Below are 23,846 nucleotides of genomic sequence, written 5' to 3' on the forward strand. Positions count from 1 at the left end.
TTGGACATCTTGCCAGACTCACGGGTAGATGCAGCCATTTTTTAAGGCCTTAGAGAACTCTGTATATTTGTGGCAGGATGCTTCAGTAGGAATGAGAACACCACATCTTAGATGTCAGAGATTTGAATAAGACAGCTCCCACCTGTCACTCTCTAAGGATGGTCTTATCACTGGCACATAATCTGGAACCCCTTCATTTTGTTCTGTGCATTTCATGCTCTGGGAAACGTATGGGTACATTTACTTTTTCCATATGACTGTTTTGTTTTGTTTTTGGTCAAATTTTGAGAGATAAGTTCACAACATGTGAGCTACCAAACGATACAGGAAATGAAACCACAAAAATCATGTAAGCAGCAAAAATGACTCCAAGAACTTAAGGGCCACAAAAGTCAACAGCCAGCAATACTGTATAAATTATTATTATTGAACTTTTTTTAAACCATATTTATCATGTGAATCATAAAGGACTTGTTGATAAACATGAGTTGTGGTGACAAAGAAGCTCAGTGATCAAAGGAAAATCTGTCATGACTTTTATTTATATTCAGTTTTCTTCCCTATTGTCTGCTTTACGTGTCAGTCGTAGCCTGTTTGTGTTCAGAACCTGATTGTTGCCTGCTCCCTTTGTCTTATTTGCACCGCCTTGCAAGTCTACTAACCTCCAGTAAACCACATGTGAATCAAATGTGCCTTTTTTTGGTGCTGTGCTTTTGAATTCCTGTCTGAACTGTGACACAATCTCCCCTGCAGTATCACAGCCTCTTACATGAATCAAGTTGAAGTGATCCTTGACACCGTCACAGCAGCACAGTTCTACAAATCCCCCGGGGCTTTAAATAACCCCAGCAATGAGCAAATGCCACAATGCCTCAGGTAGCCTGCGATGACAAACAACCCTCATCAGTTGCACAGATCACATCTGACACAGAGCTCACCCTGGTGCTCCTCGCTTAAAATGTGACTTAAGGGAGCAGCACATGGTGGGCAGTAGATATAAAATATACACATTATTCAGCACTGATAAGTACAATGGTTAACATTTCAAGTCATAAGCAAGTCATACTTTGCATGCAGTCCTCTCAAGTCTGTTGAGTTTATTAGTGTCTTCCAGCTAATTGTTTCAGTTTTACAGTTTCACCTCATTATCATCAAGCTTGGTTTTGGTCTGCTTGAGGACAGCAAAAATAATTTTTAAAAACCATAAAAAGATTTCAACCAGATGTCAAGCGGCCGGAAAAGAGTCTGATACTTCCTTTAGCAGTTAGAGGAAACTAACACAGAGCAAGAAGTTAGAAAAAATGCTAGTTGCTGGATGCAATTCAAACAGAGACACCTCGCAATCAGTGCTCACGTTAGTTCATATCTGTTACAGATATGTATAGAACACACATTTGTCACAAAAATTGTAACATGTTGTTACTATCCTAAAAAGAAGGAAATAGAAATGCAAAACTATCATGCAGTGAGTTGTGTGATTTTTTTTTTTAAATAACATTTTCATTTCAGTAGAGCATAAGTCTACAGTCATGTGAAGAAGAAAGGTTTCTCAGGACTCCATGCAGTCCATGATTCAGCAGCCTGTACAATAACTTGAAGTAACTGTTTTCTGTATGACTTCTTGAACTCAGGATCACTGCAACACCTCAATTCTTTTCTTTTTCAGCCATCCTGTTGTAGGTTTGCTGCTCTGCCTGGGATCATTGTCCTGTTGCATGACCCATTTTCGGCAAAGCTTTAGCTGTCGAACAGACGGCCTCACATTTACTCTAGAATAATTTGGGGTACAGAGGAGTTTATGATCAACTCAATGACTGCAGGGTGTCCAGGTCCTATGGCTGCAAAACAAGCCCGAATCATCATCCCTCCGCCACCGTGCTAACAGATGGCATGAGGTGTTTGTGCTGATTTGCTCTGTTTGGGTTTCTCCAAACATGGTGCTGTGTGTTATGGCCAAATATCACTTTGGTCTTGTGTGTCCAAAGGAAATTGTTCCAGAAGTCTTCTGGTCTGTTCAGAAGCAACATTGCAAACATAAACTGTGGTGTCATGTTCATTTTAGAGCAAAGAGGCTTTCTCAATCCAAACAAACCACAGACTAGTTGTTGAATCTCTTTCTAATTGTACTGCATGAACTGTAAGATTTAACATGCTAACTGAAGCCTGTAGAGTCTGAGATGTAGCTCTTGGGGGGGGCTCGTTTTTTGCAGTTTCTCTGAGAATTGCACAGTCTGACCTTGTGGTGAATTTGTTGGGACGTTCACTGCTGGGAAGATTGTAGCATTGTGTTAACACACACCCAAGTGCCACAGACCAGCAAACTGCTTTTATAGATGTGCTCACACTTGCTGATGATCAGTTAATCAAATGCGTTTGATTAGCAGCACCTGGCTGTTGTTTACCCTCTTAATTCCTGTGGAAGCATTAAGGCAGTGCTTTTTCTTTTTCACATTACTGTATGTTATGAATCGATGACCTGTCACCAGTAGCAGGTTAGCATGAGTTAAATAAGGATCCTGGACCTCTAAGAATGGCCAAACAGCTCTGCTGATTGACTGTACATAAACAATTCACTGCATATAAGAGACATAGCCAATGTGATGTCACCCATTTGTTAGCAAAGTCAATTGTGAAGCCTCAAGCTAAGTGCAATTTAGCTAAACACAATGTAGCATAACAGACATAAATATTTGGATTAGTCTGCTAATCTTGCTTATTTCCCAAAAACATCTAACTGTTCCTTTAAACGTAGCCTTTACACATAATTTGTCTTTGTTTCTAAGTCACAGCCATAATGGAAAGTCTGCCAGGTAGCAAATAAGACAATGCTAAAAATAAAACTCATTTCAATTTTGATTCAAGCTACTTAAAAAAATTACATTTTGTATCATGTAATAACCTAATTTTAAAAGAGAAAGGACGAACAGACTGAGAAGGAGAAGAGAGAGGAATAGACAAGTGAGGAGCCTGAGATTGGGGTCTATTAAATCACAGCTGCATTAGCAGCCTGCATTAGTCCCTCTGACCCTCTTCCTCTAATTCATATAAATGTTCTGCATGCCCTCTCTTGAGCCACATATGTATTCTGCTCAGCTCTGTGTAGCATACACAGTCTTTCTTACTGCCTGGCTTTCTCCTCACTGTTCCTTGTTGTTGGCGTATGATTCCTAATTTACACTAATATTGTAACTGCAAGTAATACATCAGATGACACACCTCAAAATAGCCCTCCTCCCAATGGCGAGAGGTGAAAACTGAATTCAGCGGCAGCATAATATGATAGAGGGAGGACAGCAGGTTGTTATTGATCCATTCAAACGTTGTTCAATATGAGTCCACTGACACATGGCAGATATGACCATCCACCCACTCAGGTTCTTTGCAAGATTTGGAGATGATGTCGGTTATTATGTGTTACTGTGCAAGGCTGAACTGTTTAAAGGCATTATGTTCAACAAACACTGATTGTGCTTTGTTGAGCATGATGCAAACAAATCATATCATGCAAATGTAAAACCAGGGACACAAAGATTATTGCAGGGTCTTTACCTTACATTATGAAGCACCTTGAGGCGACCGTTGTTGTGATTTGGCGCTATATAAATAAGATTGAATTGAACTGAATTGAATAGATATTCCATTAGCTGTGCAGGCAAACTGTATATGGCACAGAGGCTATGATTCTCCTTTGAGAGCATCTGTCAAAGGACAGTCCAGTTAAGTTATCTGGTGCTATCAAGTCTCTGCTTGCTGTCTTGTATAATGTTCTCCACAGGGAAATGCCCAGCTTCCTGCCAAGTGTGGGCCATGTGTGAAAAAGTGATGATCCACCCACTGTCTGTCACTGCAAGAAGCTATAAGGTTGCTGCCCTGCATTTTACAGTACTTGAGTGAACAGTGCACAGAACCAAGTGACTTGTACTCCATGTTTTCTTCTTTTTTTATCGACTTTAAGTGAAATCCTTCCACCCACAGCAGCAAACACTGTGGGGAGGCTTAAATATTTCACCATTATTCTTTTTTCTGAGTCTTTGGTGAGATAGGGAAATCTCTCAGCCTTTTCCAAAGTCTGACCTCAGTGACAAACAAACCCGAGAAATGTCAAGACACTGCTTTAGCGGACTTGGAAGTTGGTAATATGGTCAACAATGGATGGATGGATGAATGATTCCTCACTGAATACAGACAAAAATTAGCATTTTTTACATTCAAATAATCCCACTATGGTGTCCAAATGTGATTTTTCACCAAATGATTCATAACGACAACAAAATACAGACAGATCTGTCCAAATCTCATGCCGGTGTAAATGACCCTGCACTGTTTATCATTCTGGGAGAGCCACGCGTCACTGAGCGGCTGCTGCCTTGGCTGGCTTCGCCAAACAGCACACTGAAAACTTTTGTGTTGCAGGATTGTGGTGTAGAGGAAAATTGATTGTTTGCTTCAAAATCACCAAGCAAACCCCAGGAAAATTGCACCTGCTACCTCAGTGAGTTTATAACCACTCTTTCAACTTATGAGAGCAGTGTGTCTGCAAAACACACAGTTCAGTTGGCACTGCTCCCGATCCCTTACAAGCTGTCTAATTTTAAATTTTTGACGTGCAATCTTCACACTCTTTCAACTGATTTTGGCAGCTCCAGACTTTCCAGCCAGGGTTCTCAAAGTGCAGCCAACCGGCCACCGGAGGCCCTGGCTAAAATTTGATGAGCCCTCAAAGCTGAGGAGGAAAGATTGCCCTGTTGTAGATTTCATTCATTTGCAGTTAGTATGGTACAATGCAGCAGGGCATAACGACATAAGGGGGATCATTTCTCTTTAATTTCAACTCTTCTTTTCTGTGCATCACAGAGGACTAAACCTTCCTAACAAATACAGCTCGTGTCAAGATGCACAATTTAGTTGTAATGGATTAAAAACACCATCTAGATGTTTTTATATGATGTGTTGGCTCTCTAATTTAGCCCTCAGTCATCAAAACTTTAAACTTTCCTAAATATTTCTGCTCTATTAATAAATATTGATTTTTTAAAAATTGTTTATATTTTTATTTGATTTAATTTTTTTCTTGCCACATTGTACCACTCACATCTCCTGTGACAGACAGAAGATGGCAGTTGGTTGGCATGGAAACCATTTTAGATGGGGCGCAGGTAGAATGAATGGCACCACTGGAGCTCCACTGTCCCAAACTAATCAGCTGTATTTGTTGGTCTATTGCAGCTCCTTTTCTTGTCAGATAAAGTATAAGGGGGCTCCATGCTGTGGAGCGTAGTTGGTACTTTAACCTTTTTTCTTTTTTTCTTTTTTTTTCCAACAGACTGCTGTGTTGCATTCCTCGTTAGGGTCCATTGTGTCCATAAGACATGCTGTACCTGTCCTTACTGCAAACCAGGTTGGCTGGTCACTAATAAGCAGCATAAAATATCTTCTTCAAGGATTATTTGAATGAAGATTAATAACAGTTAATGGATTTGCGTAACAGGGTTGCTAATAAAAGCTCAAGGTCATGGACTAGGCTAGTTTATGTCTTTATAACTGCTGTAGCTAACACCACTTTTCCTAGAGTGTTTGTGGTATACGCCTACAGCTAATTCTGTAAATGCTGCCCACTTTGTTTTCATTATGTTGTCATTTCTTCCTCTTCCTATGGAGCGCTTTCTGCACAGTTGCTATCTAATGTAAGGAGATGCTGCAGTGCTGGTATACTGGAATGCTGGACTCTGTAATACTAAACCTGGTTCTTTGTATCAGCAAAAACAACAAAAACCAGGCTTTCTGATATTTCACACCTTCTTTTGATACTTTGCATCCACCTGTGATTGTGTACATTATATTGCCAAAAGTATTCACTTGTTTACCTTCCCATTCTTAATGGGACATCACTCAATTTCATATTAAACCCTATTAATCCATAAGGTTTAATATAATGTCGGCCCACCTTTTGCAGCTATAACTGCGTCAAGTCTTCTGGGGCATGTTTATTGGGAATTTTTGACGAACCATGTTGGATGAGGAGGCCTGGCTCACAGTTTCCACACTAATTCATCCCAAAGGTGTTCTGTTGGGTTGAGGTCAGAACTCTGTGCAGGCCAGTCAAGTTCTTCCACACCAAATTTGCTCATCCATGTCTTTATGGACAGTTGCTTTATGCACTGGTGTGCAGTCATTAGAGTTCCTTTCACTGGGACTAAGAGTCTGAGCCCAACTCCTGATAAACAACCCTACACCATAATCCCCCCCCCCCCCCCCCCCCCCCCCCCCACCAAATTTTACACTCAGATTGCCAGACAGACAGGCATGATTTGTCACTCCAGAGAACACGTACCTAGTACCTGTGAGCTGCCTCCAGAGTTCCACAGGCTAACCAAGCCTGATAGGACTCCTTCAGCTTGATGGCTCCCTTCACCTCCCTGACCACCATCTGGTTCAGGGATTACCACCACTACAGGCACCAACCACCTTGCAACTGCAGTTCTGAGCAGCAGCCTCAACAATGGAGGTGCGGAACATGATCCAGTCAGACACAGTGTCCTCAGCCTCCCTGCTGTCGAAGTTCTGCCACAGGTGGGAATTGAAGATCTCGCAGACTGGGGCCTCTGCCAGACATTCCCTGCGCATCCTCACATTTAGGTGTGCCGGGTCTGTCCAGCATCCTCCACCACTTGATCCAACTTGTCATCAGGTGGTGATCAGTTGACTGCTCAGCTCCTCTCTTCATCGGGGTATCCAGAACAGACACGCCGCAGATCTGATGATACAATTACAAAATCAATCATCGACCCTACAACCTAGGGTGTCCTGGTGCCACGTTCACTTATGGATATCCTTATTTTCTAGCATGGGGTTTGTTATGGACAAACTGTGGTTTGCATAGAAGTCCAATAACAAAACACCATTTGGGTTCAGATCAGGCAGGCCGTTCCTCCCAATCACACCCCTCCAGGTCTCATTGTCACTGCCCACGTGAGCGTTGAAGTCTCCCAGTAGGACAATGGAGTTACTGGACGGAGCACCCTCGAGCACCCCACCCACAAGGTGCTCAGAACAACAGTCAGGACCCGTTCACCGGTCCAAAGGCACAGGGAAGCAACCCTCTCATCAACTGGTGAAAACTCTGAGGTACAGGCAGCAAGCCGAGGGGATACAAGAATACCCACTCCAGCTCACCGCCTCTCACCGAGGGCAACTCCAGACTGGGACAGAGTCCAGCCCCTCTCCAGGAGGCTGGTTCCAGAACCCAGGCCATGCATTCAGGTGAGCCTGACTACATCTAGCCAGTATCTCTCAACCTCATGCACTAGCTCAAGCTCCTTCCCCAACAGAGAGGTGACATTCCATGTCCCAATAGCCAGTTGGTCTGCCAGTGCCTCTTGGCCACCACCCGACACACATTGCACCCTTATGATGTCTCCTCAGGCCTGGCTCCAGGGTGGGGTGATCTCTTGGTGATCACTGGGACACACAAACGCCTCCACCACGGTAAGGTGGCAATTCACGGAGGAGACACAGTACCATAGTAACCATGATATTATTGGTTTACCTGTATATGATTTGCGTATATAACCATTTAGCTGATTGTTGTAAAAACAATACAGTTTTTACAGTTTTCAGATCCTGTTGGTCCAATAAGTTCTATAAAGCCTAAAGGCATAAGAGAAATAAATGGAAATCTGACAACTAATTGATTATTTGAGTGTTTCAGGTCTAGCGGTCGAAGAATGACTGTTAGAAATACAAGAATGTATAGGTGGTCTATATGTTTGCTGTTCAGACAGAGGCAGCATGCTCTAGTATAGGCAGGGCTGTTTCTGCACCTAGATGAAAAATATATATGCAAACAAAAATTCATCTGCTGTTTATAAAATACATTTCTGCACCCAAGACAAAAAGCTGGTCCCTTGGAGATGCCCCACTCTCAATTTTCCTTGTGCGCTATGCTGCTATGTACAGTGCATTGGACAGAAAAATACATCAAGTGATGGATTATTCCAACAGTGTTTTTGCAGGTGGAAAAATAACTGCTCTGCGTGTCAGGGAATGATATATTCAAAATGAAATGCCAACAGAAGATGAATGGAAATGTAAAGAGACATGGAAGCCACAATAAATTAAAAAAAAAAAAAAAAAAAAAAAAAAAAGCTTCATGACTTGCTACCTTAGGAAATCTATCTGGTAACTTATGCACTTGTCAAAAAATCAGTCTTGAAAGCTGGAGACCAAAATACTGGAAGGTTAAAAAAAGGACAGATACCAAACAAGTTGGCATGAAAAGCTTTTATTATCACATCATTATTCTATTGTATTGTGTAGGCTTAGTCTAACTACTGTTGTTTAGTTTGTCAACCTATATTCATCATTTGCCCTAACCTGCTGTTTATGTGTAACATTTTTGTTTTTGTTTTTGTTTTTTTAAAAATAACCTTAGGAAAAAATACAACTGGGATAAACTAGTAAACATACAACTAATTCCAGCCCCTGGCGGAGGTATCAAAGGAATCCTGCTTTCGATTGTAATCAAAGATGTTTGAGCAGGAAACAGCGCCCTCTTGCGTCGAGAAAATGTCATAGTCTCTAAACATTTCGTTGGTGGCTTAATTTAACAGTGTAAACAAACAGTGGTTTTTAAATTTTATTTTAAACAAAACAAAAACAAACAAGCAATGGGACTCAATAAAATAGCCATGTCTGCTCAGTGAGCACATTATCCTTTTAAACGATAAGCTGAAGCTCTCGTATAATTTCCCAGGGATCGGAAAAATTTCTCTGATTGGCCGGATTTCAGAAACTGGGTGGGACAATAGGACAGCAGTGACCAATGGCAGTTGATCTCACGGCAGAATATCAAAAAGTAAACAGACTCTGTTTTTATGTGTCAGGCGGATGTGCGAGTCAGTTCACGGAGCTTTTGGTGTCACTGAGAACTTGCTGTAGATATACAGCTGTGTAGTTTTGAAGAACACGAGGACGTTATTCTGTGCGGACGTTCTGGTTTTGTTTGTGAGTGTCCAGCCTGCTGTTGCATAGTGCGTTGCATCAGCTAGCATGCTAAGTAGCCTCTAGCTTGTTAGCTTGTGTTTTAGCCTTTAAACGAAAGTAACGTCGGCTCACGGCTCTGTAGACGAGTGGCAGCTAGCTGAAGGTAGGGAGATTTGTTTGTAATTATATGCTTTCTTGTTTCTCCAACAGTTCTGTGGTTTAGTGTTTGGCATTCATCGTGTATTTAACGTGGTGTAAATCTGTAATTTCACACTGTGTGCGGTGGCATTTTTCACGCGAGCGCTGTCACCCACACTTTTCAGTCTCTAGCTGCCTTCCTCTTCCTGTTTATTCCACATGTTTAGAAGTAAGTGAAGAGAGCTTTGCGTGATGTATACAGCTGACAGGCGATGAAGCCCGAGCATCGGTGTGCTGTCATGGCTGAGAACGGAGCGCCGGGTCCAATGGGAGGACGCGCTGGGTCATCGGGCCGGCTGAGCCGACAGACCTACAGGAGTCCGCAGCATTTCCGCAGCCTGCTGGACGGCCTGCTGTCTCTCAGACACAGTGGCATCTTGTTTGATGTTGTGTTGGTTGTGGAGGGTCGGCCAATACAAGCACACCGTATACTTCTGGCAGCCTCTTGTGATTATTTCAGGTAAAACTCAGAAACTGTTCTCTTTGCTTTGTTTTCATTTTCACCTTGCTGTAGTCTCTTTGTGCACACGACAACGCTGATGCACAGAGATAGAAAATTTCCACACAAGAGTATTCATATGCGTGGCATTGAGCATAACTAAATAGTCAGACACCTCAGGTTGCTGAATGAATGAGTTGTTTACCATAACATTACTGCACCATACGTTAGCCTCTTTTTTTGCAGATCTTATCAGTTAGTGTGGCAGCCCCTGTCACAAGACAGAGCCTAGTCATTGTGCACACTCCAGTCTAAACAACGTTTATCCTCAAGCTTAGGAACACTGTCATATGATCACTAGTGGTTTGCATATTTTAGGATCTGCCACCAGTCACATGATTACTTGAACCTTAGTGCTTTGCCCTCGGAGGCTTTAAACTGCACCTGTGGTTTAATCTTTTGCTGTGTACTGTAGTTGCATCCATAACTCCTGTACAGGTAATTTAACTAACTAACTGGAAACCTAAATCAGCTCACTATTAATTATACAGCTCAGATCTGTTTTTTTTTAAGTGTCTGAAGTCTAAAACTTTAAATAATTTAGTAACAATAAAGTCAGTGTCACTTGTTACTCCATTCATTTTTAATGCCCCAAACAAGGCTACTAATTACAACTAACTGTTAATTAAATTCACACCAAGTCCGTTGCTTGCAAGGTCAGCATGAATTATGTGTGCCTGAAATGCAAAAGTGGTCGGTGTTAAAGTCATTAGATCATTGTCAAGGATGAAAGCCTCAACATAACTCAGTGTTCTTATTCACCTGAGTTATTCCATAACAACCCTGAAATGGAAACACTTCAAATATCTGTGTGGAGCACAGATAAAATGCTTAACTCTCCAATTCTTGGGCTGGAGCCTGTCCCAGCTGTCATAGGGCAAGAGGCGGGGTACACCCCGGGGAGGTTGCCAGTCCATCACAGGGCTCACACGATGACATAAACAACCACACATACATTCACACCTACAGCCAGTTTAGAATCAACAGTTAATCTAACATGCATGTCTTTGGACTGTGGGAAGAAGTTATGCACTCACATGGAGAACATGCAAACCTAGCCAGCTGGCAGGTTAAAAGCAGGAAGCTACTTGCTGTGAGGAGACAGCAGTGATTTGATTCACTTGCACTGGGTGGCTAAGACAGCTGTTTCAGCTACACTTCAGCCGCTCATTTTAGCAAACCAATCGGGCACAATTTTCTCTGTTTTAATCCCCCAAATTTCCACTCCAGCTAGTTAAACGAGTCAGGTGACAGAGCTGCAGTCTATTTTAGGTTAACTGCGCAGTTTGTCTTTAGTTGCACTTTCTTTTTGTTTACTTGTCAGCTTACATCATGACTCAAACTGAAACTCTCAGAGACAAATTACTGAGATTTCACTGAAAACGTCAGTTTTCATATGAGTCAGTGTGACATTTTGTCCTGTATGTTTGTTTGTAATCTATTGTGTGGGACTGGAAAATATTTGTATTTCAAGGAAATACATTGTGTCAGTAAACTCTCAAGCTCTGCTGTTGGAAGGTAGCCCTCTGACCCCATTACAAATAAAGATTTTTCATGAATCATTATCAAATTCACCTTCAGTTCAGTGGTAACCATGATATAAAAACAGCATGTGTAGAATCACCAGTTAGATTAAACAATGCTGAAAAAGATGACTAACTTTGCCCTAAAATAAAATTTTAAAGGCTTTTTCTCCTCTAAACCCTGCTACCACAATCTTTGCTGTTGTGGATTTCTCCCATATATTTTGATTCAGGATTCTTTGAGTTGCTACAGCTCTTCCTTATGTTATGGTATGAGTCTTACCATTTGTGCAACCAGGTTGGCAAAGCAGAATGCTGTATTACCCTTCTCCACTAGGGGGATGTTTGCAGGAGGTCTCCGGGAGACACAGCAAAAGGAGATTCCAGTTCACGGAGTATCTTACATGGCCATGAAGAAAATACTTGACTACATCTACACGTCAGAGATTGAGTTAGACCCAGAGTGTGTACAGGAAGTCTTGATAGCTGCCACACTGGTTCAGGTAGGTTAATTTTTTTGTTCCTTTAGTTCTTTCTTCTTCTTTTTATTTCTTCAGATAACCTGTGTAACTTTTGTGTTTTACAGCTTGAGAATGTCATAGGCTTCTGCTGTGATTTCCTTTTCTCTTGGATGGATGAGAGCAACATTTTAGAGCTGTATCACCTAGCTGATTTCTATGGACTGCAACAGCTTAAGGCCAAGGTGCACTCCTTCATCCTCAGTAACATTCAGACGTTGTCCCGAACAGATGTGTACCGACAGCTGCCCCAAGAGGAAGTGTTCAGAGCGCTGAGCAGTGACGAGCTCCAGGTGAACAGTGAGAACGAGGTGTACGAGGCAGCACTTCACTATCATTACAGTCCCGAGCAGGTGGAAACTGACCAGGTATACTTACAGGTCAGTCCAAAGGTGTGTCTGCATTTTGTGCTCATCTATCCAAGTAAAGCACAGATATTAATTATATTCTATTGAAACATTATGTTGCATTTATTTTTTTATTTCTGTCTTCCTCACTCCAAGGACAATCTCAAGATGCTTGATGCTGTGCGTTTTTGCCTGATTGAGAAACACATGTTACAGAGATTGCATGACAGACTGAAGCAGTGCCCTCTGAAGGATTCAGTTTCAGCTGCACTGCACTACCACGAGCAGGAGCTCCTGCAGCCTGTCCTCCAGACTCCTCTCACCCAGCCACGGTCCACTTTCCACTGTATACTGGGCTTCGGGGGGATGTTTAGTTCCAGTTCCCTTGCGTACACCGATCACCTGTTTCAGGTGTTTCACCCAAGCTGGGGGGAGTGGAGGAGTCTCACTGCAGCTCACGCTCCCCGGATGTCCAACCAGGGCATCGCTGTGCTCAACAACTTTGTTTATCTTATTGGTGGGGACATGAACACCAGTGGATTTCATGCAGAGACCCGCTGCTGGAGGTGAGAACCTGTCATAACGTCTGTATGGTTTGTATTGTGATTAAGCTGCAGCTGATTAGCTGCAGCTGTAACTTAATCACAATATAATTAGCTTTTAAATGCAATCAAGTATTTTTTATTTTTCTGTTGAGTTTTTTGATCTGAGCTAAAAAAAAACAGAAGGCAATCTTGCAGGAGGTTCTGGGTGCTCTGGACTTATAATTGCATCATGTGATCCTCGATACATTATACGTGAAGGATTTTGAGGATCTTTACCAGCAGATGGAGTTTGGCCACTTGTAATGGAAATGTAGATTTTCTAAGTTACATTTATTGGAGAGCTTAAGCAATTTTTTCTCTATATTTGCTGTTTAATTGAGTTCAGAGTTCAGCATCCACAATACTGTGGTGTTTTAGGAGCATTAAAAGGGGAGACACAGCTGTCCCAGCTGTAGACATCTCTGGTCTTTCAGAGATTTCCTATAAGCAAGCAAACTTTCACTTCCTCTTTAGCGGTGTAGGTGGTTACAGTCACTGTGGCATAGGATTTCTGAGCAGCTGTCACTCTCTGGAAATGTTTTCCAGCTGACAAATTCCTGATGTTACTGGTGTCAGATGCCATACTGACTTGTGTAGTTCATCAAAACAGAAGTAATGGAGCCAAATGTTCGTAAAGCAGGCGGTTCTGGGCACTAACACTGGCTGAAAGAGCTAGTGGGAGGTGGAAAGAAAACTGACTTCATGCAGAGTGGTTCTTCAGTTTTTAGGTGAATTGCATACAAACATCTCCAGCTAAAAATCACTTGTTAATGTTGCCAGTGCTGTTTCTCTGAATTTTGAAAAATGAAGGTCTGAGGGCTAAACTGAGTACAGGTTAGAGCACAGGGATTTTCATTATTGTGAATGTGAAAATGCTATAAGAAGGAAAAAAAGTTACTTTTGTGTGACAGTGGGAGAAACTCCATCTGCTGATAGAGGTCATGTGATCTAAAAAGAACAGAAGAGCTGCTAAATGTTGAAAGGTGTTATTAAAAAGATGAGCTAATCTTGCTTATATAAGTTTCTTCCTAACTGTTTTGATATTTGTCTGTTCTTTCCAGATACGACCCTTGTCACAACAAGTGGCGCATGATCCAGTCTCTGCAGCAGCAGCACGCTGACCACTGCGTTTGTGTGGTGGGCGGGCACATTTATGCCATCGGAGGGCGAGACTACAACCACGAGCTGGAGTCAGTGGAGCGTTACGACCCACACACCGACACATGGGAATTTGTATCGCCTCTAAAGAGAGAGGTATGGGCTCTAAGGGTTGTGCATGTGATACTTTTACTGTCCACATGATGGTGCTGCTAATTCACATGTACATCCAGTGTTTCTCTTCACTTGGATTTCCTTTAACAGTAGTCTAACCTTCCCCTTTCAGGTGTATGCCCATGCTGGAGCAGTGGTGGATGGGAAAATTTATATAACGTGCGGGCGCAGAGGGGTGGCCTACCTCAGAGAGACTTGTTGCTTTGACCCTGCAGCCAATCATTGGACAGGGTGTGCAGATGGCCCGGTGGAGCGGGCGTGGCACGGCATGGCTGCTGTCAGTGGCCGCATATATGTTGTTGGAGGGAGTAATGATGAGCGTGGATACAGGAGAGATGTCCTGAAGGTATCGTCATGAGTAATCACAGCTGTTTATTGTTGCACACTGCAGGCAGTCTGGGCGCTCTCTGTTTTTCACGTAGTTTAAAATGTTGCCTGTTTTTCTTTCCCCTACTTTTTCAGCCTGCTTCTCTCTTTCTCCTATAATACAGATTGAAATGAGAAAATATTCCACCTTCTATTGAGCCCAATATTATTTTGCATACTAATGCAGGCCATTGTTAGCTAAACACCGGAAGCTTTGGCTTCTCAAGCTAATTAAATAGATTTTTGTACCAGCCGGAGCAGCAGCTTTTGTTGTTCTTAACGCACTTTTATGAAGCAGAGAGTAATTTATTGCCCCTTTTTTGCCTTTCAGGTGGCATGCTTTGACCCTGCAGTCAACTCGTGGTCTTTAATGTCCCCCCTCCCTGCTGGACACGGAGAACCCGGTATAGCTGTGGTGCACAATCACATCTACGTCTTGGGAGGGCGCTCGCACGACAAAGGCAACAGGATGAAATACGTTCACGTGTACAACACCAGCACAGACGAGTGGAAAAATGAGACGGAGTTTAAGGCACGCGTCTCCGGCCTGGCAGCCTGCGTGGCACTCATGACCCCTGCCGTGATCGCCCAGGCCAGAAGCTTGGAGCAACGCACCAAGGCCTCATGGGAAGATGGGGACATGGACAGCTCAGAGGACTCAAGTGAGGACTGAAGCAGCTGTGTTGAACTGAACCCATCACAATCAAAGACTGTCTTGCACCCTTTTTTTTTTTAAATTCAGCATGTTGGGTTTCACATACATTTTATTTTTGGCGTGTGGCATGCATGTTGACCACTCGGAGTGCCTCTGAACCAAAGTGTCATTCAGGACTTTAGCACACTTTTTCTTACTTCTCAGATCTGATCTTAGATACTTTCACCCCATTTGGGAATTTGTTTCTGAACAAATGTTAACGTTGTTTCCTTAAAACCGTACCTGTTTCTGCATCGCTTATCACAGAGAGCAAATAAAGCTTTCAGGATTAATAGCTATGCAATAACATTGTACTTTGGAGTAAATACAGGCACATAGGTTTATTCTTTAAGACAGTGGGGCCCAGAGTTATTACTGGAGGAGCAGAGTGTGAAAGTTTGTGGAAAGACTGCCAGATAAACATAAGAGCCGGATGATGAATCTACACCAAAAGCCACAAGTACCAAAGTAAAGATCACAAAGTATGACCAGACATATCTGAGTCTCCACTGGGAAATGAAGAGGGACCACAGTATGTTCTTCTGACAGTATGAAGCTGAACAGGTTACTTGGAGAGTAAAGTGGTTTCTTCTTTTTTTTTTCTGTTTTCTGTAATGTCACACACTGAAGTTGTATTTCTGTAGTAATTACAGTTCATGTTTCCAAAAAACCTTTTTAAGAGTTTGCAAGAAAAGCATGTGGGTGGGGGGTGGGGGGTATGGGAACCACTGTTTCAAAGGTTTTTCACACAGTTTAGACTTCTGCGTTTCAGAGCCAGCTCTTATTGTTCCTTAGCTAATTATCTGCATTGTCAGTTCTCAACGATACACAAACAAGAGTTTAGTTCACGTCTCCAGCCCTCAAACAGCTGCTCAGCATTGCCTCAGTGGAGCTATTATCACATCCAAACCTCTGAATAATCATTAGGTTGTTAAACATTGTGCCTTGTTTTCTTGGTTTCATTCTGAGCCTGTTTTATGTTATAAGTGTATGTTTGAATATAGATTAGCCTTAGTCATCGTGCCTATGATATCATAAATGGAGTTTTAAAAAAAAAAAATTAATTTATTTATGTCTGTATCTGAATGATGAGGTTTGAGGCTACAGACTGAAGTTGCCATTCATTTGTAAACAAAATCTGAACATTAACCTTTACTGTATTTTTTTTTTGTTGTTCCTTTCACTGATCTGATCATCATGTGAGCTTAAACTGTGTTGTTATGAAGATTTATTTCAGAGTATTTCTGTTCACTGAGTCAGCCTTTGCGCCACGCTTGTGTGTGTCTGTTGCCTTAGTTCTTTGTAAACCCTGTTTCACGCTGGCAGCAAATAGACAACTCCGCCACTATTAATGCTTCATTTGAGCCTGTGTAATTTTAAATAACCATGTATTTTCCATGTGATTTATTGGAAATATTGTCCAACATGCAAAAATGGTATCTGGCTCATGAGATTACTTTTTAAATTTGATATAAAAAAATATGTCTAGTTTTTGTCATGACTGACTGTTGCAGAGGGGAAAGGATTATACAGTTAAAAAGACATAGTGGGTGTTTCATATTTAAACAATGGACTTGTTGGCCAACAAACTGAGACTTAGAATTTATCCACTGGATTGTGTCGTAGCATTGAGCTTGAGAATTCATTTAATCTTAGTGTCTGACTGGGGTTTGTCTTCACTGCCATTTTGTTTAATTTAAAACCCATTTCATAAATCTAATGTAAGCTCTCCTTGTTTGAACTGCTGATTGGTTGCTGCCTCCTGCCTTTTATTCCACCCAGTCTCTCCGAGTTCCTCTCCATTTGGCTCTGAGCTCCATCAGCTTTATGAAGGCTGACTGCTGCTTTCCTCTCTGAGGCTGTTTCATCTACATCTGTTACCCCCCACCAGCACTAAGTGTCCCTCCCACCCCCCTCTCTTTCACACTATTGTGCCAGCCCCCAGCAAGTTGTCTGGCAGGATCTGCTGACACCAGCACTGGACATCCAGGATCTGTTGTGTTTATGCATCAGTCTTTGTGTTCTAAAGCTGTACTGCCACCTCGGGGACACTTAAAGCATACAGGCACGCTCTTAACCACATCAGTGGCCGTTACAAACATCTGAGTGCAGGTCGATGTGGCGCTCTTTGTCAGACCATTATCAAGGCAATTAAAAGGCAGACATTAGCCAGTGATGTAGAGTTATGCAGTCTAAACCCAGTGGAGTTGAGGATGTGTGAGTCAAGGGGATTTTGCTAAGTCGCCTACTTGTATCCTGTACTTTCTCCTGCTCTGCAGGAGAGGAGGAAGTCAATGAAAATCAATAGAGAACAAAGAAAGTCACCTGTAGATGGAGGTCTGGCCTGCAAGAACATTGCTTTTCATTGTGTCACAGACAACATCTCTGCTAGAGAACTACTGTGGAGACTGGAGGTGGCTTTGTCTTTATATCATAGCACATTTTAGGCCTAAAACAAAGAGTTTGCCATGTTTGGTATCAGTATGTAACTTAACCACTGTGCTTCGCTTTAAAGCGCAGAGGCCTACAAAGAAGTGTGCGTTTTGTGTCACATAAAATATACTAGTTGTTTAAGCAAGGTAACATTGGCATTGATAAATACATTTGATGCATTTGTTGTGTGTAGCTATAGATTTTATGCAGGGGTAGATGGCATGAAGACAAATCACCCTTGTGCTTTAATTGAATTTATCACAAAACATCCTGAGGGGAAATATTTATATTACATCAACCCCTTAAACCTGAAAATCTGAATCCTCTATGCGAAGGAGCTGCACAGTTTGAAGCCTCCTGATCTTTATTACCAAGTCAGACAGATTTAAAATATGACATTTTTTTTACTTCCACCTGATCAAAACTGGAAATAATATACTGGAAAATGTGCTATTTCCAGTATACTATAAAGGTCTGTGATTTACTGGAAAGTAAATCACAGACCTGTAACAATGAGTCACACTGAATCTGTTCTGAAAACTCAACTGCAACTCTACCCAGATTAATGCAACAGAAATGTTACTTATTGTAAAATCTGTGGCCTCTTCAGTGGTGGAAAAATGGTGACAAAGGCATTTTTTTTTAAAAAGGGATCCAGCCTGGTTCCTATACAGTTGTATCCAGGTTACAAGAGGTTAATCAAAATGCTTCCAACTGGGAGACGTAATCTCACAATATCTCTGAATTTGAGCTCCCTCACTCTGACCTGCTCACTGGGCAGAGCAGATTCCTGCAAAGATCAGCCTCTTCTCACCCTCATTAAAATGGGCACATGAGCTGTGTGCAGCAGAAGTCTGTGGGTGGACACGCTGGTTCAGGGAAGCTCTCATATAATGAATTGCACTGAATAAAATCCACACTCGACTTGGTGTTGTTCCTGAAGGATTACCCCACCAACACGCCCCAACCTCCACCCTCCACCTCTTCCTCTTACCCCCCCTTGGATTTTACGAAAGTCATTAGCAGCTCGTATCCCCTTAGGGTGGAGGCAGTGGGCCCAGACTGTGTTTTTCAGTTGTGAAAAGCAGCCAACAGCCCCCCATTTTCATGCTTTTTAAGGCTCATTGACATGGAGAACGAGGGCCATGCGATGCTTTATGTGCCGGTGGGTAAACCACAGCAGGTGACCCGGAGTCACAGTAATACAGTGTCTTTAATGCATGCTGTGCCTGTCGAAACTACAGAGTATTGCCTCATTAGATCAACAAAGAGGAAATACAAACAAACACCACCAAAGGCTGCGCTGCTTATCAGGGGTGGCCAGGTACAAAGCATGCAGATGTACACCCACTGGGAGAAGGCCAAAGAGTTCAGACACTTTTTACAAACTACCCACTCATTCAGGAAATTCGCTGCATGCGTGAACATCGACTGGATGAAAATCAAAGTCACAGGCAGACTGTTTGGAACTTTGATGCTGGTATAACAAATAATTAAATGGTCACAGGTAAATAAAGAGGACCGGGTAGGAATCAGAGACTCTGCGACCTCAGTTCCCACAGTTTGTTTGACTATAAGCAAAATTTAGGCTAAAAAAATATTTATTTTAAATCTTGTATTGGTCCCTTTTTGTAAGTCTTATGAGTTAATAGACATCAATCTAAAATAAATTTGTATTCACACTCAAGACATCAAGTCAGGACACGTTTAAGTTTTATTTTTTATTTTTTAGTTGACATCACAGTTTGAAGACAGACGTTAATTGCACACGTATGATTTATTTTACATTATTATTATTATTACTTTTTACAAAAAAAATATTATTTACACTGGGAAAGAAATGAAATACAAAATAAATAGTTGTTTGATTTTTTTTTTTCTTTTTTTTTTTTAAAAAAACAATCAGACATCAAACTTGAGTTGCACTCAGCATAAAATGGGCATCTGAATCCTGCCAGTCGGGGCAGAACACAGTGAGCCCAGCTCCTTGTACTTCTTTTCTCCTTTCAGGTTTTCACTCTGGCCCTCAGCCTTGTTTGGGCATGCATTCTCACAGCTGTGGGCGCTGGGATCAGCTTTCTGTGCAGCAAAGTAACTCTCAGTTAACACTGAAGATCCCTTCACCAGCACGAATAAGAGAACAGCGGGTACTGGCTCCACTCGGCCACGTTACCATGGTGATAACTGTGATGCACAGCTTGCGCTGCGTAGTCAGTGGTCAGATGGTGAGGAGGGGGATACTGGGAAGGACCTGGACCGCTCCACTGGCCCAGGTGTTGCTCGGTGCTGTAGGGGCTGTAGATGTGGTGACTGATAACCCCTGGCTTGCTGGCTTGGGCCATGGACATGTTGAGCACCCCTGTGTAGTCCTGGGGGCCAGGGAGGTGCTGGGGGCCACAGCTGGAAGGACCAACCTCACGCGGCTTTGAAGAGTCATGATCGGGGACCGTGGCTACATCGGGAACCCTGGACTCAAAGCTGCTGCGTCCGGATCCACTGTTGCTGCTGCCAATGCTGGAGGAGGGGGATGGGGACTTTCCATACTCGTGGAACCTGGAAAGAAAAAAAAGAAAGTTTGTTGATATTTATCAAAACAACATACATATAATCTCTCTTTCATCACCACTGTTCACCTGTACGACTGGTAGGAAGCTGGGGTAGGAACAAGCTGCTCTGCGCTGTAGAGATCTCGTGTGTCTGCACCAGCAGGAGAGTCAGTCCTCACTCTGTGCTCTCTCTCAGCAGCCCAAGGAGAGTAACTCTCCTCTTTGATGCCATCCTCTTCTTTCATTTTGGGCTGCTCTCCTTCCTCTCTATCAAAACCATCATACGAAGATTGGCAGAAATCTGAGAAGCCACAAATCAACAGGTGAGTACAAGAACAAACAGAAAAGCCATCAACACGTGGAAGATTCTGAAAGCAGTACCTGGTGGGCTGTCCTCTTCAGGGTTCACAATGTCTGATGTCTTGGTTCTTTTCTCAAGGCATGATGGGTTCTTGTTGGCGCGCCTGCAGAGGTAAATCAGTTTCATTAAAAGCTACAATGCAACAAACAGTAAATGAGACAATTCTTTCAAGTGAAGCAACTAAACTAGAGCTTTTTTGACCCACCTTTTCTTATTAATGCCTTCATCTCGGAAGCCCTTTGCAAATGGATTGTGATCAATCTTCAGCTTTGTAATCTGCGGGTGGGGTGGGGGGGGGGGGCATAAAGTCAAGCTGAAACCCTGAAATTCTCTCTCAACTGAGAGTGAAGTTGCAGTGCTAGAAACTGACCTTGGTGTTCTGGTAGGCAGTGACTGCAGTGAAGGAAGTCTCCGGGAAGGTGAAAGTCTGGAAAACGCTCCAGCGGACGCTGAACAGGTCGTCTGCTTGGACAACATGGAAGCGCGGGTGGTAGCGATGCATGGAGTGCAGAATGATCTGCAGATAGGGAGGTGATATTTTACAAGCACCCACTGCCAAAACATTCGGCCAAAGGACATCAACTGATGTTTGGGGAAATCCAGCTTCTCAGACTGAATACTTTTACTTACATGGCCGTGCTGGTCAAGTGTGTTATTGGTGAGCTTGAGCTTGAGGAAGGAGACAGACTGCTTCATCCAGTGACTCCCCGGAGCTGGAGAGTCTGGGTGGACATAGGTTCTGCAGGGAGGCTGAGGCTCCGCTTTTCCTGCAACCTCCCATTTCTCTTTATTCCACTGTAGGAAGGAGACACATAGTTAGTCAACTTGAGAAAGGTGAATCTTCAGCTCCTTCCTTTTCCATGATACAGTGGAGAGTGATGGCTGGCCCGTACCACCCACTGAGATAGGGGGTAGGACAGTGGGCTCTCAGCAGGGGATAGAAAAACAGGAAGAGATAACAGCCTTTGATGTACAATGTTAGGAGAGAAGGGGGGGGGGTGATAAACAGGGGATATCTTGTCTCAGGATACTGTCTACCACTTTGGGATATCTACAGCTAAACCTATGAGTCTGGTGAGTCCGTGGGAAGTGAATTGTCTCATTGAATGAAGCCTGATAAGCATGATTCATTGATACACAAAGGAAAAACCGCTGCTGTCTTACCTTATACCTGAAACCATCCTCAGGGACCATGTCGACCAATAATACGTACTTGGCACACGGAATAAGACCGGAGAGATTCACTTTGCAGTGTGGAAACATTCTCCTGGTACACACGAGAGAAAGAATGAGTAGTGTAAGGGGAGCAAGCAAAGTCTGAGCATTTTGCATTTGATCTTATTTTTCTTTTGCCCTACCTGCCCGGTTTAGTGATGATCATCTCTGTCCCTATTTCATGGAAGGTTTTCCACAGTTCAGTGTCCTCCAGAGTGATCCTGATATTACCCTGAATATAGGCATCAGGGCCAGCAGTCATGGAGGCTGAAGGAGGGCCACTGAAGTTGGACTTCAAGTCTAGAAGAAAACAAGAACCCTCCTTAGCACGTTTTACTGGAAAAACTGGCATAACAAGAGACACATATGAGCTCACAAAGGCAACGCTGATATTAAGACGTAGCCATCAACTCACCTCTGATGGACTGCATCCTTTGGATTCAGTAGTAGAAGCACAGGAAAAATTTGAGGTTTTTAGTCAAAAGGCTAAAAAAATAAACAAAATACACTCCAGGTCTGTGATATCCAAAATGTGTCTTCAGCTCTGCTCTGCCTCCTCCCTCACATGGAAAAGGAAAATCCAACAGCCCAGGAAGTCAGAAGGTCAAAAAATTCCCTGCTGCAGCAGATGTTTCAGAGATGCTGAGTCCTGCAGGATGGGATGACCATGACTTTTAAGGGTATCCCTGGAGTAGGTGGGGCCAGGAGGGCCATTCTTTTGAAGTGGCACAATGATGAGTCGGTGTCCTGCTGTGACTGGAGGGTGCTGGAAATCAAAGAGACTTAACAGAGCCTTGATACCATCCCCACAGGAAGGAGGGGGGTGGAGGAAATGCATCTTTATTAACTGCTAAGAGACTTTAAAACAAATAGAGATGGACTTTCCTGCTGCAGAGCAGATATCTCAGTGGCACCAGAAACTGCGTAAATATTGCTCACACACACATAGCTGCTCATGAAAATGCCATTTAGTGTGTTTGTGCAATGTAGTTAAAAAAAAGAAGTCATAATTTTGCACATCTGAGAGAAATACAATTGAAGGTGTATTTAAATGGGATGATGCACTGTGGTCTGTGTGCATACAGTGAGCCCCCCCCCCCCCTTTTTTTTTTTTGAAAAGTAGTAGTCTTCTTTTCATATTTACATTGCATAAATCTGCCGTATTGATCTGGAAATTCATAAAATGATTTTAAAAAACTTTTTTCATGATCACTTTTACACTTTCTTTTATCAAAGACATGGAGCAGTGGGTGGGAAACTTTGTGGAAACCCATAATGGTGATGATAACATGCACTCTTTCTGCAGGTAACTTTCACCTGGGGGCTCTCTGTGAAGCCTGCCAGGACTGCAGGTAGTGAAGGTTGCAAGGGTGGGGTGGTGGTGGGGATGTGTATTCAGGTGTCTAGACAACCCCTGATAGATAATCTCATTAAGCTGGTTTCCCTTGAAGGAGCTAGTATCTGCAATGTGGAGAAAGCCCAGGCAATTAACTACCAGTTAGCACCAAGGGCCCAAGTCAGCCTTGAATGGGACAGGAGGGGTCAGAGAATAAAGACCTGGCACAACAACCCAGCTGTCCTCCAACCCTCCACATACAGGCAAATTCCACTGCTGCGTCTTTACTCGTAGGCTCTTCTCTGCCTGCCACTCACTGCAGGCACATCAAATGCTAAAAAACTGCAGGCATTTGAATAGAAGGGGAAGAAAAATTCAACCACAGTTTCCCCTCTTGCCTCCACCAACACACACACACACACACACACAAAAAATTTGAATTGAAGTGAGTTTCACATCTTATTGAACCTCTTTTCTAGCACAGACACATCACTTCCAGTCAGGTTTCTAATTGTGATCCCACGTCTGCGTGCTGCATACAGTGCCTTCTCTAGGCTCAACCCTTTTACACCCACACACCAAGGAGTCTTTTGTCCACGTGTGACTGTATGGATAACAGCTTAGAGCACAAAACTGCATGTAATATATGAGTGACTTTTACAGGTGAGGAGTGAAACGGAGAAATGGGTTTATGGGACAGCAAATCATCAGCTAAGTGTGCATAAAGAGGTGCAAGAAAAAAGTCTCCCCTGTGAAAGTATTGACCAGCTTGTTTAAGACCCTTCTGGAGGGTCGATGTGGAGTAAAAAAGGGATGACATTCAGCTTTTAATGATGCACTTAGAGGTCGCTGTCTGATCATTTACTTATGTTAAATGCCCTGATGCAGGGCTCCCCTCTCTATTGATGGCACAACACCTTTTTTTTTTTTTTTTTAAACCCTTCTTATGTGAAAGCAGTTGTTGTTGTCACT

At 42.8% G+C, this 23,846-nt stretch overlaps 2 protein-coding genes across 6 annotated transcripts; one reads left to right on the forward strand and one right to left on the reverse strand.

Annotated features, from left to right (window-relative positions):
• Positions 1 to 8,826: 8,826 nt before the first annotated feature.
• Positions 8,827 to 16,678, forward strand: klhl22 (kelch-like family member 22). Of its 5 annotated transcripts, none has more exons than XM_030737633.1 (8): positions 8,827 to 9,145; positions 9,348 to 9,640; positions 11,540 to 11,705; positions 11,789 to 12,112; positions 12,224 to 12,633; positions 13,713 to 13,905; positions 14,036 to 14,269; positions 14,621 to 16,678. In XM_030737633.1, exons 2-8 carry the CDS (start codon positions 9,393 to 9,395, stop codon positions 14,960 to 14,962), a joined length of 1,917 nt encoding a protein of 638 aa, XP_030593493.1. In that variant the 5' UTR covers positions 8,827 to 9,145; positions 9,348 to 9,392; the 3' UTR covers positions 14,963 to 16,678. The 5 variants fall into 5 exon arrangements, with proteins under 5 accessions (XP_030593493.1, XP_030593497.1, XP_030593494.1 ...); XM_030737637.1 differs by having other exon boundaries at positions 11,789 to 12,100; XM_030737634.1 differs by having other exon boundaries at positions 9,383 to 9,640.
• A 2,858-nt stretch (positions 16,679 to 19,536) lies between these two features.
• On the reverse strand, positions 19,537 to 22,066 carry tbx16 (T-box transcription factor 16). Its single transcript, XM_030737641.1, has 9 exons — positions 21,954 to 22,066; positions 21,682 to 21,838; positions 21,488 to 21,590; positions 20,954 to 21,118; positions 20,694 to 20,840; positions 20,529 to 20,599; positions 20,344 to 20,426; positions 20,050 to 20,263; positions 19,537 to 19,969 (listed from the first exon to the last, which is right to left on the reverse strand). Exons 1-9 carry the CDS (start codon positions 21,967 to 21,969, stop codon positions 19,537 to 19,539), a joined length of 1,389 nt encoding a protein of 462 aa, XP_030593501.1. The 5' UTR covers positions 21,970 to 22,066.
• Positions 22,067 to 23,846: the final 1,780 nt, after the last annotated feature.

The sequence above is a fragment of the Archocentrus centrarchus genome, chromosome 9 (genome assembly GCF_007364275.1).
Source record: "Archocentrus centrarchus isolate MPI-CPG fArcCen1 chromosome 9, fArcCen1, whole genome shotgun sequence".
NCBI lineage: Eukaryota > Metazoa > Chordata > Actinopteri > Cichliformes > Cichlidae > Archocentrus > Archocentrus centrarchus.

Bases quoted from the DNA above. Each gene is read 5' to 3' on its own strand.
- klhl22 (XM_030737633.1), top strand. From the start codon at position 9,393: ATGAAGCCCGAGCATCGGTGTGCTGTCATGGCTGAGAACGGAGCGCCG. The intron at 12,634-13,712 runs GTGAGAACCTGT...TGTTCTTTCCAG, and splicing joins GCAGAGACCCGCTGCTGGAG to ATACGACCCTTGTCACAACA. The intron at 13,906-14,035 runs GTATGGGCTCTA...TTCCCCTTTCAG, and splicing joins TATCGCCTCTAAAGAGAGAG to GTGTATGCCCATGCTGGAGC.
- tbx16 (XM_030737641.1), bottom strand. The intron at 21,119-21,487 runs GTAAGACAGCAG...TCCTTCCTACAG, and splicing joins AGGATGGTTTCAGGTATAAG to TGGAATAAAGAGAAATGGGA. The intron at 20,264-20,343 runs GTACTGCTTTCA...GTGGCTTCTCAG, and splicing joins TGAAGAGGACAGCCCACCAG to ATTTCTGCCAATCTTCGTAT.